Source organism: Mustelus asterias, chromosome 3, assembly GCF_964213995.1.
Source record: "Mustelus asterias chromosome 3, sMusAst1.hap1.1, whole genome shotgun sequence".
NCBI lineage: Eukaryota > Metazoa > Chordata > Chondrichthyes > Carcharhiniformes > Triakidae > Mustelus > Mustelus asterias.
The window spans coordinates 70,351,606-70,367,478 of record NC_135803.1 but is presented as its reverse complement, the minus strand read 5'-3'; the positions used below and the strand labels follow the sequence as shown (position 1 = coordinate 70,367,478).

At 47.8% G+C, this 15,873-nt stretch overlaps 1 protein-coding gene across 11 annotated transcripts in view; it reads left to right on the top strand.

The window, feature by feature from the left end:
* The window catches only part of LOC144491385 (nuclear body protein SP140-like protein), an 85,654-nt gene that overhangs the window by 24,044 nt on the left and 45,737 nt on the right, over positions 1-15,873 (top strand). For 6 of the 11 annotated variants that reach the window (XM_078209139.1, XM_078209140.1, XM_078209136.1 and 3 more), the window contains 2 exons: positions 3,918-4,094; positions 15,445-15,612. In XM_078209139.1, the coding sequence (XP_078065265.1) occupies positions 3,918-4,094; positions 15,445-15,612 (345 nt within the window). Of the gene's footprint in view, positions 1-2,935; positions 3,032-3,917; positions 4,095-15,444; positions 15,613-15,873 lie in introns of all 11 variants that reach the window. The other 5 variants (XM_078209135.1, XM_078209133.1, XM_078209132.1 and 2 more) reach the window with 1 other exon arrangement.

Here is a 15,873-nt window from a genome sequence, read left to right as displayed (position 1 = left end):
TAGAGACGTTGGTGGGCTTTCTTAACGATAGTGTCAGCTTGGGGGGAACCAGGACAGGTTGTTGGTGATCTGCGGCACGGTAGCACAGTGGTTAGCACTGCTGCTTCACAGCTCCAGGGTCCCGCGTTCGATTCCCGGCTCGGGTCACTGTCTGTGTGGAGTTTGCACATTCTCATCGTGTCTGCGTGGGTTTCCTCCGGGTGCTCCGGTTGCTCCGGTTTCCTCCCACAGTATGAAAGATGTGCGGGTTAGGTTGATTGGCCAGGTTAAAAATTGCCCCTTAGAGTCCTGAGAGGGATTTGCGGGTAAATATGTGGGGGTAGGGTCTGGGTGGGATTGTGGTCGGTGCAGACTCGATGGGCCGAATGGCCTCCTTCTGCACTGTAGAGTTTCTATGATTTCTATGATCTGGACACCTAAAAACTTGAAGCTCTCGACCCCTTCTACTTCATCCCCATTGATGTAGACAGGAGCATGTTCTCCTTTACATTTCCTGAAGTCGATGACAATCTCCTTCGTTTTTGTTGACGTTGCGGGAGAGATTATTGCCGCTGTACCAGTTCACCAGATTCTCTATCTCATTCCTGTACTCTGTCTCGTCATTGTTTGAGATCCGACCCACTACGGTGGTGTCATCAGCAAACTTGAAAATCGAATTGGAGGGGAATTTGACCACACAGTCAAAGGTGTATAAGGAGTATAGTAGGGGGCTGAGAACACAGCCTTGTGGGGCACCGGTGTTGGGGATGACCGTGGAGAAGATGTTGTTGCCTATTCTTACTGATTGAGGTCTGTGAGTTAGGAAGTTCAGGATCCAGTCGCAGAGAGAGGAGCCAAGGCCCAGGCCACGGAGTTTGGAGACGAGTTTCATGGGAATAATAGTGTTGAAGGCTGAGCTGTCATCAATAAATAGGAGTCTGTCATAGGTGTCTTTGTTCTCTAGGTGTTCGAGGGTTGAGTGCAGAGCCAGGGAGATGGCGTCTGCTGAGGACCTGTTGCAGCGGTAGGCAAACTGTAGTGGATCCAGGTAGTCCGGGAGGCTGGAATTGATTTGTGTCATGACTAGCCTTTCAAAGCACGTCATAATGATGGATGTCAGTGCCACCGGCCAATAGTCATTAAGGCACGCTGCTTAGTTTTTCTTAGGTACCGGGATGATGGTTGTCTTCTTAAAGCAGATAGGGACCTCAGATTGTTGTAAAGAGAGGATGAAGATGTCTGCGAATACTCCCGCCAGTTGATCAGCCCAGGATCTGAGTGCTTGTCTGGGTATCCCATCCGGGCCAGTCACTTTCCGTGGGTTGACCTTCGAGAAAGCTGCTCTGACATCTGCAATGGTGACCCCAGATACAGGTTCATCCAGGGCTTTCAGGGTGGAGGGCATGCTTTCGCTGACCACTTGCTCAAAAAAGGCATAGAATGCATTGAGCTCATCAGGGAGGGGTTTGTTGGAGCCGGCGATTCTACGTGCCTTCATCTTGTAGCCTGTTATGTCTTGCAGAACTTGTCATAGTCGACGGGGGTCGGTGTGGCTAGCTTGGTCCGGTACTGTCTTTTGGCATCTTTGATGGATCTCCTTAGATCGTATCCGGCATTCTTGTATAGGTCAGGGTCGCCTGACTCGAACGCTTCAGACCTGGACTTTAGCAAGCAGTGGATATCCCTGTTCATCCATGGTTTCTGGTTGGGGAACACACGGATTTGCTTCTTTGGCACACAGTCTTCTACACACTTACTAATGAAGTCAGTTACTGTTGTGGTGTACTCGTTCAGAGTTTTAAAATATTGACCAGTCCACTGATTCCAAACAGTCCAGTAGGAGATCATCCGATTCCTCAGACCAACATTGCACGACTTTCTTTGATGGATTCTCCCGTTAATATTTTGCTTGTAAGCCGGGAGGAGGAGCAGAGCTTTATGGTCTGATTTGCCAAAGTGTGGGTGGACGATAGATCGGTAAACATGTTTGATATTTGTATAGCAGTGATCTCGGATGTTTGGGCCTCTGGTGGAACAAGAGACATGTTGGTGGTAACTTGGTAGTACACTCTTGAGATTGGCCTGATTGAAGTCCCTGGCCACGATGATCAGGGCCTCGGGATGTTTCGTGTCAAGGCAATGAAGTTACTGTGAAAATCCCCTAGTCGCCACAGTCCGGCGCCTGTTCGGGTACACTGAGGGAGAATTTAGCATAGCCAATGCACCTAACCAGCATGTCTTTTGGACTGTGGAAGGAAACTGGAGCACCCGGAGGAAACCCACACAGACAGTGACCCAAGCCGGGAATCAAACCTGGGTCCCTGGCAGCAGTGCTAACCACTGTGCCACCGTGCCGCCCTTGAGGTTTTAGCAAAAGATCCACAGAGAAGTAGTGATCATAATACAATTGAATTCCACATGAAGTTTGCAAACAACATACTCCAGTCACCAACAAGAATCTTAAACTTAAACAAAGTCAATTACATAGCTATGAATGGAGAGCTGGCTAAGGTCAATTGGATGAACAGATTAAAAGTTATGATGGTAAATAAACAGTGGAAAATAATAAAGAAACAATTCAAAATGTTCAATAAAAGTATATTCAATTGAAAAATAAAATGACAGCAAGAAATATCCATCCATAGTTTACTAAGGAGATTAAGGATGATATTGCATTAAAAGAGGAGGCTTATAATGTATTAAAGTACTAAATCTGAGGATTCAGAATGTTTTAGAAACTAGCAAAAGGCCATCAAATTGTTGATGACAAAAGAAAAATACAATGAGAGGAAACTAACTAGGAATATAACAATAACTTATAAAATCTTTTTAAACATACTTGAAAGGGAGAGAGTAGCTAAAGTAAACGTTCCTCCTTTGAAGCAGACACAGGGAAATATATGGGGAATGAGGAAATAGCAGAGACATTGGATAAATATTTTGATTGTCTTCACAGTTGAAGACAACACAAGTTACACATCAGGAATAGAAGATAACCTAAAGGTGAATAAGCCTGAGTATTTTGTGGATGTAACTACCAGGCTGGATAAAGGTGAACCAGTGGATCTATTTTGCTTTTATTTCCAAAAGGCATTCAGTAAGGTGCCACACAAAAGGTTAACACACAAAATATGGACTCACGGAATTGGGGATGATATATTAGCACAGATTGAAGATGGGTTAATGGACAGGAAGCAAAGAGTGGAGGTAAATGGAGAATGCTCATATGTCCAGAGGACTGCTGCAGGGATCAGTGATAGACCTCTGCAATTAACAATTTATATTAATTACTTGGATGAAGAGGCAAACTTTACTCCATATTTGACCCATGCTGTACCTGATCTGGGAGTGTTAAAGAAAACCAAGAGTGGCATTTCAGACAAACCTCTTCATTCTCTTATTACTGACTTTGCATCAAATTACTTTATGCCCAATCGTATTATAAACTGTACACTGGGAGACTTTAGAACTGAGTATCAGACACACTCAAAAAGACTGGGGGAGGATCCTAATGAGTTAGTTAAAATCCTTAAGAGTATCAGCAGTTTATATCCTGTGGGATTATTCACCATGGTCATGAAAGACAATTGGTGAGAAGAATTAGACATTCAGAAAGTGTTTTTCGGCAGGTAAGATATAATGTTTGGAAAAAGCTGGCTGGGGAGATGGTTGCTGTGTGTGTATGTTCATGCACTTCCCTTGGATAAGGTTGTAAAGTAGTGGAAGCATTTCCAAATTAACAATCGAGCAGAAGGCGATTAAAGCTGATAGTTTTGGAATATTTAAGGAGCTAGATGAAGAATCATAATTTAGGGATTCAGGTAGTGAATAATATATTTTGCTTTTGAGTCAGTGTCTGACTAAATGAGGGTGTGTTCTTTTTCCTCATCCTGTTTATTACTATGCACTCACAATTATTTCCTCTGGCCCATCATCAGAATTTACTGAAGACAGAGAAAAAGATAGACCTGCAACTGTTCCAGGTGTGAAGACTGAATTATGTGTAACAGGGAAGAGAAAGTGTCCCGATGAAGAACATGTACGTCACTCAGCCAGTGGAAGAACTCAAAAGGACGACAAAGACCAAAGCCCAGAATGCAGCAAAGACACAAACTGTGAGTTGCCAACTTTCTCACAAGGCCTTCACTCCACACACAGACTCTCTGCCTCTATATCCATCTCCATTTCTATTTGTAACTTTTGGGGTAATTTATGGGATGATGCTCGACTGTAAATTTCACATTTCTATGAAGGGCACTCAATGCCAGTGGGAAATCCAAACTATTCCCTCTGTCTCACATTCTGTAACCCTCTCTGTACAAGTGCTGGGTTCCCAAAAAATGACAACAAAGGACTTATAACAAACAATAGTTTATTCACCAACCAAGTAGTCGCTCCATGCTTGTACTCTACCCACGCTCCATGGAGAACTCCCGCGCTTCGCCATATAACCTCTTAAGTAACCATGTCATCACATTATCACATGACCACTCGATCTACATCTTTCTCATTTAATAAGGACAACCGGGTTGAGATGTAAGTGTGTGTGAACAGTAACTGTGTGCTAACCTTTTAATAACATACAGATTAAACAGGGGAACAATACATAACTATTTACATAAGGTGAGACATGGATTGTGTAGTTGCAGCTGGTGCATAGTCCATTGTGTCGCTCTCAACCCCACACCCCAGTTTTGTTGTGCGAAGAAGAAAGATGAAGGCCATTTGAAGACTAGTTTGTTACATAGTCCTGGAACCTTGTGTTAGGTTTGGTCACATGCCCTGAGCCCATGATTATGGCAGTAATCTGTGCTATATGCCCTTGGTCTAGTGTCCCCATGTGAATGACATGGGGCTCCATCAGTGTACCTGGTGGGTGCAGGACTTTCTGTGTAGGCCTCTGGAGGGCTTTTGTTTCCACAGGTATAGGAGCCTGTGTTACAGTCTGGTTGGCTGGAGTCTGTGGCTTCTGCAGGTGCTGGTCCCAATTCATGTAGTAGGTGATTCTGATTCCATACATGGTGAGTATGGTCCGAGGCAACCACGTAACTGTTCAGCTGTAGGGCATGGCTGTGTACCTCCATCACGTTGTCATCACCGCAAATGGTCTGGTCCTGACTATTTGCAGTAAGAAGTTTAACAACACCAGGTTAAAGTCCAACAGGTTTATTTGGTAGCAAAAGCCACACAAGCTTTCGGAGCTCCAAGCCCCTTCTTCAGGTGAGTGGGAATTCTGTTCACAAACAAGGCATATAAAGACACAAACTCAATTTACATGAATAATGGTTGGAATGCGAATACTTACAACTAATCAAGTCTTTAAGAAACAAAACAACGTGAGTGGAGAGAGCATCAAGACAGGCTAAAAAGATGTGTATTGTCTCCAGACAAGACAGCCAGTGAAACTCTGCAGGTTCAGGCAACTGTGGGGGTTACAAATAGTGTGACATGAACCCAATATCCCGGTTGAGGCCATCCTCGTGTGTGCGGAACTTGGCTATCAGTTTCTGCTCAGCGACTCTGCATCATCGTGTGTCGCGAAGGCCGCCTTGGAGAACGCTTACCCGAATATCAGAGGCCGAATGCCCGTGACCGCTGAAGTGCTCCCCAACAGGAAGAGAACAGTCTTGCCTGGTGATTGTCGAGCAGTGTTCATTCATCCGTTGTCGCAGCGTCTGCATGGTTTCCCCAATGTACCATGCCTCGGGACATCCTTTCCTGCAGCGTATCAGGTAGACAACGTTGGCCGAGTTGCAAGAGTATGTACCGTGTACCTGGTGGATGGTGTTCTCACGTGAGATGATGGCATCTGTGTCGATGGTCCAGCACGTCTTGCAGAGGTTGCTGTGGCAGGGTTGTGTGGTGTCGTGGTCACTGTTCTCCTGAAGGCTGGGTAGTTTGCTGCGGACAATGGTCTGTTTGAGGTTGTGCGGTTGTTTGAAGGCAAGAAGTGGGGGTGTGGGGATGGCCTTGGCGAGATGTTCGTCTTCATCAATGACATGTTGAAGGCTCCAGAGGAGATGCCATAGCTTCTCCGCTCCAGGGAAGTACTGGACGACGAAGGGTACTGAAGCGCATTATCACACACGAGGCTTGAGATGCTCTAGGAAATAAAGGCTTTTATTTACTATTACAACGAAGCTACCATGTATAGTACACGATCCCAGACTGAGGGGTCCCAGACAGAGCAGTGACCTTTATACCTCTCCCAGGAGGCGGAGCCTGACTGGGATGTACCATAGTAACTATAATACAGGTGTAACAGCCCAACCCTAACCCCAACAGCAACAAGTAGAACAACCCATCCCTAACCCCAACAGCAACATATATACATACTCGTAGTACTGGCCAGACCCTGGCTCAGTACTACCTAGTGGGAACCAACGATGGTTCACCACATTCACCCCTCCTTTGAAGACAAAGGCTGGCGGGGTACAAAAAAAACAGAATAATTTGTCATCAGTCTATAAGTTCAGACGGTCAGGGGGACCGCACCGTTGTTGTGACCTCCTCAACACCGGTGATGACACCGGAGTAGGCACTCGCGGTGGCGTTCTCCCCAAGGCGATGTCCAACGGTTCCTCCACAGTCTCACGGGCCGGCTGACCCCGAGGTGATGATAATCCGTTCAGTTCCGACACGCCCTGAAGTGGTGACCATCTCCTGGACTCAGGCAAGCTATACACGGGAGTAAAAGGGTTAAGTAATGGTCCCGATGCTGCCCGCGCCGTGTCAGGAGGGGAAACAATAGTTGGGGGGTCTCTAACAGGAGGTATGGGAGCGACAGGGGTTTCTACGTCCCCTGCTGGCGCCAGGTCTCGAATCGAGACCGTGTCCTCTCGCCCGTCAGGGTATGCCACATAGGCATACTGAGGGTTGGCGTGGAGGAGATGGACCTGTTCGACCAATGGGTCGGACTTGCGGGCCCTTACATGTCGCCGCAGGAAGACAGGTCCTGACTACGTCAACCAAGACGGTAATGAGGTCCCAGAGGAAGACTTCCGAGGGAATGAAAACAGCCTCTCATGGGGAGTAGCGTTGGTTGCCGTACACAGGAGTGAGTGTATGGAATGGAGCACATCAGGGAGCACCTCTTGCCAACAGGAGACTGGAAGGCTTTTTGACTTCAACGCCAGTAAGACAGCCTTCCAGACTGTAGCATTCTCACGTTCCACCTGTCCGTTACCCCTAGGGTTGTAGCTCGTGGTTCTACTAGAGGCAATCCCGTATGAGAGCAGGTATTGCCTCAAGTCATCGCTCATGAACGACGAGCCCCTATCGCTGTGAATGTAGCAGGGGTACCCGAACAGAGTAAAAAGATCACGGAATGCCTTGATAACCGTGGCAGCGGACGTATCAGAGCAGGGAATAACAAAAGGGAATCTCGAGTACTCATCAATGATGTTGAGGAAGTACACATTCCGATCTGTCGAGGGAAGGGGGCCCTTAAAGTCGACACTCAGTCTTTCGAAGGGACGAGTGGCCTTGACTAGTTGTGCCCGGTCAGGTCGGTAAAAGTGCGGTTTGCATTCCACGCATACCCGACAGCTTCTCGTTATGGACCTGACATCCTCCACCGAGTAGGGCAGATTGCGGGCTTTTACGAAGTGGTAGAGCCGAGTGACCCCAGGATGGCATAGGTCATTATGGAGAGCCTGCAAACGGTTCTCCTGTATACTGGCGCATGTTCCACGCGACAGGGCATCCGAGGGCTCGTTGAGTTTCCCTGGACGATACATGATGTCGTAATTATAGGTGGAGAGTTTGATTCTCCACCTCAAGATCTTGTCGTTCTTGATCTTGCCCCGCAGCGTGTTATTAAACATGAACGCCACGGACCGCTGGTCCGTGATCAGGGTGAACCGTTTTCCTGCCAAGTAATGGCGCCAATGCCTGACGGCCTCCACAATGGCCTGGGCCTCCTTTTCCACCGCTGAATGTCGAATTTCGGGGCCTTGGAGGGTGCGGGAAAAAAAGGCGACGGGCCTGCCTGCCTGGTTAGGTGTGGCGGCCAGGGCGAAATCAGATGCATCGCTCTCCACCTGAAAGGGGATGGACTCATCAACAGCATGCATCGTGGCTTTCACGATGTCGGCTTTTAGTTTATCAAAGGCCAATCGAGCCTCTGGTGTTAGGGGAAAAGAGGTGGACTTGATGAGCGGACGGGCTTTGTCCGCGTAATTGGGAACCCACTGTGCATAGTAAGAGAAGAAGCCTAAGCATCTTCTCAGTGCTTTTGCGCTAGTGGGCAGGGGAAGTTCAAGGAGGGGACGCATACGGTCTGGATCAGGGCCAATGACCCCGTTTTCCACCACGTATCCGAGGATGGCTAAACGGCGCGTACGAAATACACACTTCTCCCTGTTGTAGGTCAGATTCAGGCGAGATGCAGTGCGTAGGAACTTAAGGAGATTTGTGTCGTGGTCCTGCTGGTCATGGCCGCAGATGGTGACGTTATCCAGGTACGGGAAGGTAGCCCGCAGTCCGTTATGGTCCACCATTCGGTCCATAGCACGCTGGAAGACCGAGACCCCATTGGTGACACCAAAAGGAACCCTGAGAAAGTGATACAAGCGACCATCCGCCTCAAAAGCCGTGTATTGTCGGTCCTCTGGGCGAATGGGGAGTTGGTGGTAGGCAGACTTGAGGTCTATGGTGGAGAACACCCGGTACTGCGCAATCTGGTTGACCATGTCAGATATGCGCGGGAGGGGATACGCATCCAGCTGCGTGTATCTATTAATGGTCTGACTATAGTCAATGACCATCCGGGGTTTGTTCCCACTCTTGACCACCACGACCTGCGCTCTCCATGGACTAGCGCTAGATTGTATGATCCCTTCCTTGAGGAGCCGCTGAACTTCAGATCGAATGAAGATCCGATCCTCAGCGCTGTAACGCCTACTCTTAGTCGCGATGGGCTTGCAGCCTGGCACAAGATTCTGGAACAGGGAGGGTGTGGTAATCTTTAGCGTCGAGAGGCTACAGGCGGGGCGCGTTAGGCAATTTGGAGGCTGCTGTTCTCCCACTGAAAGCGGAGGGAGTGGCCCACCGTACTGTAGGGTTACACTCTTCAAGTGGACCATGAAATTTAGTCAGAAGGGTATTGGCGCGCAAAGGTGTGGTAACACCAGGAGCTTGAAGCGCTCGTAAACCGTGCCCTGCACCGTTAAATTTACCACGCAACTCCCTAGCACGGTGACAGACCAGGACCTTGATGCCATCGAAATCGTCTGTTTGACGGGTTGGATCTGGAGGCCACACCGCTTCACAGCGTCTGGGTGAATAAAACTCTCAGTACTCCCGCTGTCAAACAGACAATTTATCAAGTGTTTGTTTACCTGAATGTCCATCATAGACTTGTCGAGTCTGTGAGGCTTGGCCTGGTCCAGGATGATCGATGCCACCGTTGGTTCGTGAGCGCCACTGCAGGCAGCTGAGATCGATGAAGATGACCCCTGCTGGTCGTTCGCGGTCAGTGCCGACCAACATGGCTGCTCCCATAGGTCGCACGTGGGTGATGGCGCCAAAATCAGCAACCCCTGGTGGTCACGCGTCTCTAGCGACTCCGTCGTCTGTAATGGCGGCGTCCTGGCCTCGCACGTGGACGAAACCCTCGACGACGCCGATGACGAAGAACCGATCTCCGGGGAGTCGCAGGCCGCACTGCTGTTCCTGGAAGTAAGTTTGGATCGGCATACCTTTGAATAGTGCCCCTTCTTACCGCAGGCGGAGCACAACACTGCTTTAGCGGGACATCGCTGCCGAGTGTGCTTCACTCCCCCACAGAAGTAACACCGCGGGCCGCCTGGAGCTGCTGCCGTTGTCAGGCCCGAGTGTGGGCACGCCATCACGCAGCTTTTCGGACCCGAGGGACGAGGAGGGATCAGCGACTGCTCCTGCCACGCTGTCTCCGCGTGGTCTTCGGGATACAATGCTAGGCTTTTGGAGGCCATCTCCAACGTATCCGCTAGTTCTATCGACTTAGCGAGATCAAGATTACCTTGCTCCAACAGTCTGAGTCGGATATAAGATGATCCGATTCCCGCCACAAACGCATCTCGAGCGAGGTCATTCATATTCTGGTCTGCCAACACTGCTTTGCAGTTACAGCCCCTGGCTAGCTGTAGGAGCTCGCACGCGTACTGTTCCATCGTTTCGCCGGCCTGCCGTCGTCGAGTGGCTCAGAGGTATCGAGCATGCATCTCGTTTGGCGGTTTAATGTAGCGCTTCTTAAGAAGCTTGAGGGCCCCTTTGTAGTCGGTGGCCGCACGGATCGCGAGATATACGGCGTCGTTTACCCTCGCGTGGAGGACCCGGAGTCTGTCGTCGTCTGTGGTAACCGCTGCGGAGGCTGCAAGGTAGTCCTCAAAACATTTCAACCAGTGGTCGAAGGTGTTAGAGGCGCCCGCCGCACGTGGATCCAGTGTAAGATGTTCGGATTTTAACCTTTGCTCCATACTCTCTGTATCGTTTTCCTTTTTTTTTCTAACGACGAGAGTTTAATTAATAGTAAATAAAATTGAAGCGCGTTATCACACATGAGGCTTGAGATGCTCAAGGAAATAAAGGCTTTTATTTACTATTACAACGAAGCTACCATATATAGTACACCCAGACTGAGGGGTCCCAGACTGAGGGGTCCCAGACAGAGCAGTGACCTTTATACCTCTCCCAGGAGGCGGAGCCCGACTGGGATGTACCATAATAACTATAATACAGGTGTAACAGCCCAACCCTAACCCCAACAGCAACAAGTAGAACAACCCATCCCTAACCCCAACAGCAACATATATACATACTCGTAGTACTGGCCAGACCCTGGCTCAGTACTACCTAGTGGGAACCAACGATGGTTCACCACAGGTACTCTGTCCACTGTGTCCCGTGTTTGTCTTCTGAGGAGGTCGGAGGTCGACCTCCTCAGAAGACAAACACGGGACACAGTGGACAGAGTACCCTTCGTCGTCCAGTACTTCCCTGGAGCGGAGAAGCTACGGCATCTACTCCGGAGCCTTCAACATGTCATTGATGAAGACGAACATCTCGCCAAGGCCATCCCCACACCCCCACTTCTTGCCTTCAAACAACCGCACAACCTCAAACAGACCATTGTCCGCAGCAAACTACCCAGCCTTCAGGAGAACAGTGACCACGACACCACACAACCCTGCCACAGCAACCTCTGCAAGACGTGCCGGATCATCGACACAGATGCCATCATCTCACGTGAGAACACCATCCACCAGGTACACGGTACATACTCTTGCAACTCGGCCAACGTTGTCTACCTGATACGCTGCAGGAAAGGATGTCCCGAGGCATGGTACATTGGGGAAACTATGCAGACGCTGCGACAACGGATGAATGAACACTGCTCGACAATCACCAGGCAAGACTGTTCTCTTCCTGTTGGGGAGCACTTCAGCGGTCACAGGCATTCGGCCTCTGATATTCGGGTAAGCGTTCTCCAAGGCGGCCTTCGCGACACACGATGATGCAGAGTCGCTGAGCAGAAACTGATAGCCAAGTTCCGCACACACGAGGACGGCCTCAACCGGGATATTGGGTTCATGTCACACTATTTGTAACCCCCACAGTTGCCTGAACCTGCAGAGTTTCACTGGCTGTCTTGTCTGGAGACAATACACATCTTTTTAGCCTGTCTTGATGCTCTCTCCACTCACGTTGTTTTGTTTCTTAAAGACTTGATTAGTTGTAAGTATTCGCATTCCAACCATTATTCATGTAAATTGAGTTTGTGTCTTTATATGCCTTGTTTGTGAACAGAATTCCCACTCACCTGAAGAAGGGGCTTGGAGCTCCGAAAGCTTGTGTGGCTTTTGCTACCAAATAAACCTGTTGGACTTTAACCTGGTGTTGTTAAACTTCTTACTGTGTTTACCCCATTCCAATGCCAGCATCTCCACATCCTGACTATTTGACCAGGTGTTAAGAGCTGCGTCTATGAGCATTGCGATCATAATGCATTCTCTCTCTTAATCAGCATTCCATGAGGTTTAAAGTTTGGGCTGGAAAAAGTCTTGGCAGTAGGAATTGTCCTTGTGCACCTGGAGAATAGTCACTGTGCTGATATGGGCAGACCCTGTTGTGGCATGTTTCACAGGCTGAGGAGTGCAGCATAGCAATCTCGGGCGCATTTCTCTAGAACATACTTGGCTGAGCGTAGTGCCATTCTGCCAGGCCATTGAACTGTGGGAATCGGGGGCTGCTCATGATCTGCTCAAAGTCCCACATATGTCCAAAGTTTCTAATTTCGGTGGAGATGAATTGCAGAGTTGTCCATCATCAGTCTCTGAGGGATGCCATGTGCAGCAAAGTATCTCTTGAGCTTGGTGATGATTGTGTCACTTGGCATGTTTGGCAGGTAGTCAAGTTCAAACCATTCAGAATATGAGTCGTCTAAGGTCAAATGTTGTTTACCATTCCATTCAAAGATGTCAGCTGCCATGAATACCATAAAAGACCTGGTTCTTTTGCTTGAGTGCATTCCATTCTGGAGACTTCCCTCCCCATGTGGGGGACATGGAAGGCCAGTATAGTGACTCTTTGGCCCTGTATCTAGTTGCTTCCAACCCAGGGTGCCCCTGGTTGAAATTGTAGTGCCACTAAAGTGAAGTAGAGTTAATGAACTGCTGGTCATATGATCTGAGCATAACAAGTCTCAACGTCAGTGAGGGCACTTGATGCAAAGGGTATTGATCTGCCATTCTGGATATAGACTGCACTAAGCTCAGGCTGGGAGGTATCTGCTGATGGACGTACTAGAGCTCAAACGTCAAAGTATTGTAGTAGTGGAGGGGCTCCAAGTGCCTGCTTGAATCTGTTGAAGACCGCTGTGTGGTGCTCCTGCCAACAACATTCAACATGCTGGTGGAAGAGCTGATGAAGAGCTCCAGTGATCTCATTGTAATATGGGATGAACTTAGAAAGATAACTTGTCATACAAGGGAAGCGCTGTAAAGTGTGCTTGCTCACGTGGATGGCCACCTGTCATATAGCCATTGTTTTGTATGGATCTGGCTTCATGCCATCAGCTGTGAGTCAGTGAGCCACATAGGAAACCTAGTTGACCCTGAATCTGCATTTCAGTGTTAAATTTCAGCTGTATGGTCCTGATTCTTTGAAGACAAGACGAAGATGTGCATCATGTTCTTGCAGAGTGCAACCCCAGACCAGGGTGTCACTGACAATGATTTCGCAAAGAATTGCTCCATGCACCATGGAAAAATCTCGCTGCCAGTGACGATCCCATAGGGAATATGCAGAAAACGATATCTGCATACTGGAGATATAAATGCAATGAGTTTCAAAGATTCCTCACTTAATGGGATTTGCCAGAACCCACATTTCGCATGGAGGATGCTGAAAATCTTGGCGTTGGGCATGTCTGCTATCACCCATTCCACTGTCTTCATAGGGTGATGAGATCTGAGCAGTGCCTTGTTTAAGTGAATTGGATCATTGCATATCCTGACTGTATCATCTTTCTTTACTGCAGCTACCCTTGCTGAAACCCATTCTGTGACCTTGTCTATGGGGGCTTTGACACCCTCACCAGAATTCTACCTCCCCGCCTGCCATAGAATGGGAGCGGGCGAGGGGTGGATAGTGGAAATGTCCATCGACCTCGGGCGGGAATTTCCAGTATCGCTTGAGCGAAGCCATAAAATCCCGCCCCCTGATGCTGCTCATTGACTACCTTCTGCTTCATGGCTACCAGTATTCTTCACAGAGCACAATCTGTTGGGCAACACATTACACTTTGCTCCAGTGTGTTTATTTTTACCTTCAGTTTTGCATTGTTGCAAACCATGTTCAGGGTGTTGATGGTGTTGACACTCTCACAGTGGAGTGTTGTTGGCAGCTCATTGGTTTGGTTGCTCTGGCTGAACTCCAGCTCATTCACTTTGCTGATGCTCTTGACCTTGGAGGACTGACCGGCTGCAATATGGTTCTTCTCAAAAGAAAGCTGCTGTGATGTTGATCTGCAGAATTTTGCAAAGTGATTCCACTTTCCACTATTATTGCAGCGTTTACCAAACACCAAATATGCGGTTCTGTTCTGAGGGTGATGTTCACCACAGTTGGGGCAGGGTGTGCCTGGTAGTGTACAAACCTCTGTATCCCACCTAAACTCCTTGCTACTTTTGTCACACTATTCATTTAGCATGCAGATGCTAATTGCTGTTCGCAGTGTTAAATCTTTCTCTTGCAGCAGCTGCTTGTGGACCAGGTTACTGTGGACCCCACAGACTGTGTGATCCCTGGCTAACTTATCAGTAAATGCACATTTCTTTGCTAAGATTTTCAAAGTTGCCGTGTATGATTGTATCCATTTATCAGATCTTTGGTTTGTAGAGTGAAGCACATGCCTGTCGAGTATTATGTTCTCCCATTGGCAAGCAAATGTTCTCACTCTTTTTTAGAATTATCTTGGGGTCCTCTTTCTCTTCCTGCACTTGAAGCAGAAACGACTCAAACTTCCCAATGGCCTTGTGGCCCACTAGATTTAGGAAAGTGTAAGTCTGTACCTTTTTTGATATTTCTGATAATCTGGTACCACAGTAGATACACCACTCCTTTCCAAACCTGGTCCAGTTATCTGCAGTGTTTTCATTGAATATAAGCGAGTCAAAGCAGTGCCATACTGCCAAATCTTAACACTGTGTAGAAGTGCTGGGTTCCCAAAGACTGGTGACCAAGGTCTTACAACAAAACAATACTTTATTTAGTAGCTGAGCTGCTACATCTTGCTTGTACTCTGCCCGCAGTCCGGGAAAATACCCAAACATTCCATCATGTTATCTCTGAAGTCACCACATCATCACATGGCCACTTGGTTTACACTCATTTTCCCTATTTCTTCCCCCTATGGCTCTGTCTCTGTTTTTCTCTGTCACTCTGTCTCTTTACCTTTCGTTGTTTTGAATCATTCTCCATCTCCAATGCTTCCCATCTTTGAATCTCCCTTCACCTTGAGCATAGATTCACGAGTCATTAATGGCTGTAGCAAAAATTGCCAAATAATCCTTGATCTGAATTGGAAAAGCAAGGAGCTGATGCTGAACTTATACCAGATCTTAGGCCGCACTTGGAGAACTGTGTAAAGTTCTATGTGCCCTAATCATCACAGAAAGCAGTGTCAGCACAGTGTGGAGTCACTAGGAAGTCATCAGAGGTCAGAAAGTTCCACTGCTAAAGAGAGGTTGGAAAGGTTATTTTTTCAGTGGATAGCTTTTGCATCAAATACCGAGTTTTCAATTCTTGCCTCTGTCTCGGCTGCCCTTCACTTCTTCATTTGAAAGTGAGAGAATTGGAATAAACTAATTGACTTAAGTGGAGAAAAGACTGTCATAGATTTGTTGGCTGTTTCTGTGCTGGTATTTTCTGTAATTCTATTAGTCTTGATTAAAATTTCTGGTTATTATCCTTTCTGCTCAGGGAAAAGGAATATGAAACAGCACCTGATGGAAAAAGAAGATGACAAACCAAATGTTACAGAAACCAAAAAGCGTCCTTCTCTGCAGGGCAAAGATTTTGACTCCAATGAACTGCCAGTCTCTTGTGGTGACATCATTGGGGTATTGGACAAGAAAAAACTGGAACTTGGTATTTACTTCATCTTTTGGGTGTTTTCTAACCACTTTCCCCTCAGTTACTTCAGCTCTTGGTATTGCCCATCACTCTCCTGGTGGGTCCCGAATCCACAATCATTCACCAGTGCTCTTATCTTCACTATGAGATCTAAATGAGTAGCCAATTAATAACAACCCACCCTGTTTTCCAATTGTTTGTGCACCTTCATGTGATTTCACTTTGGTCTTTTTGAAACTGTGCACGAGCACATCATCATTAAAAGAGCATGGGGGC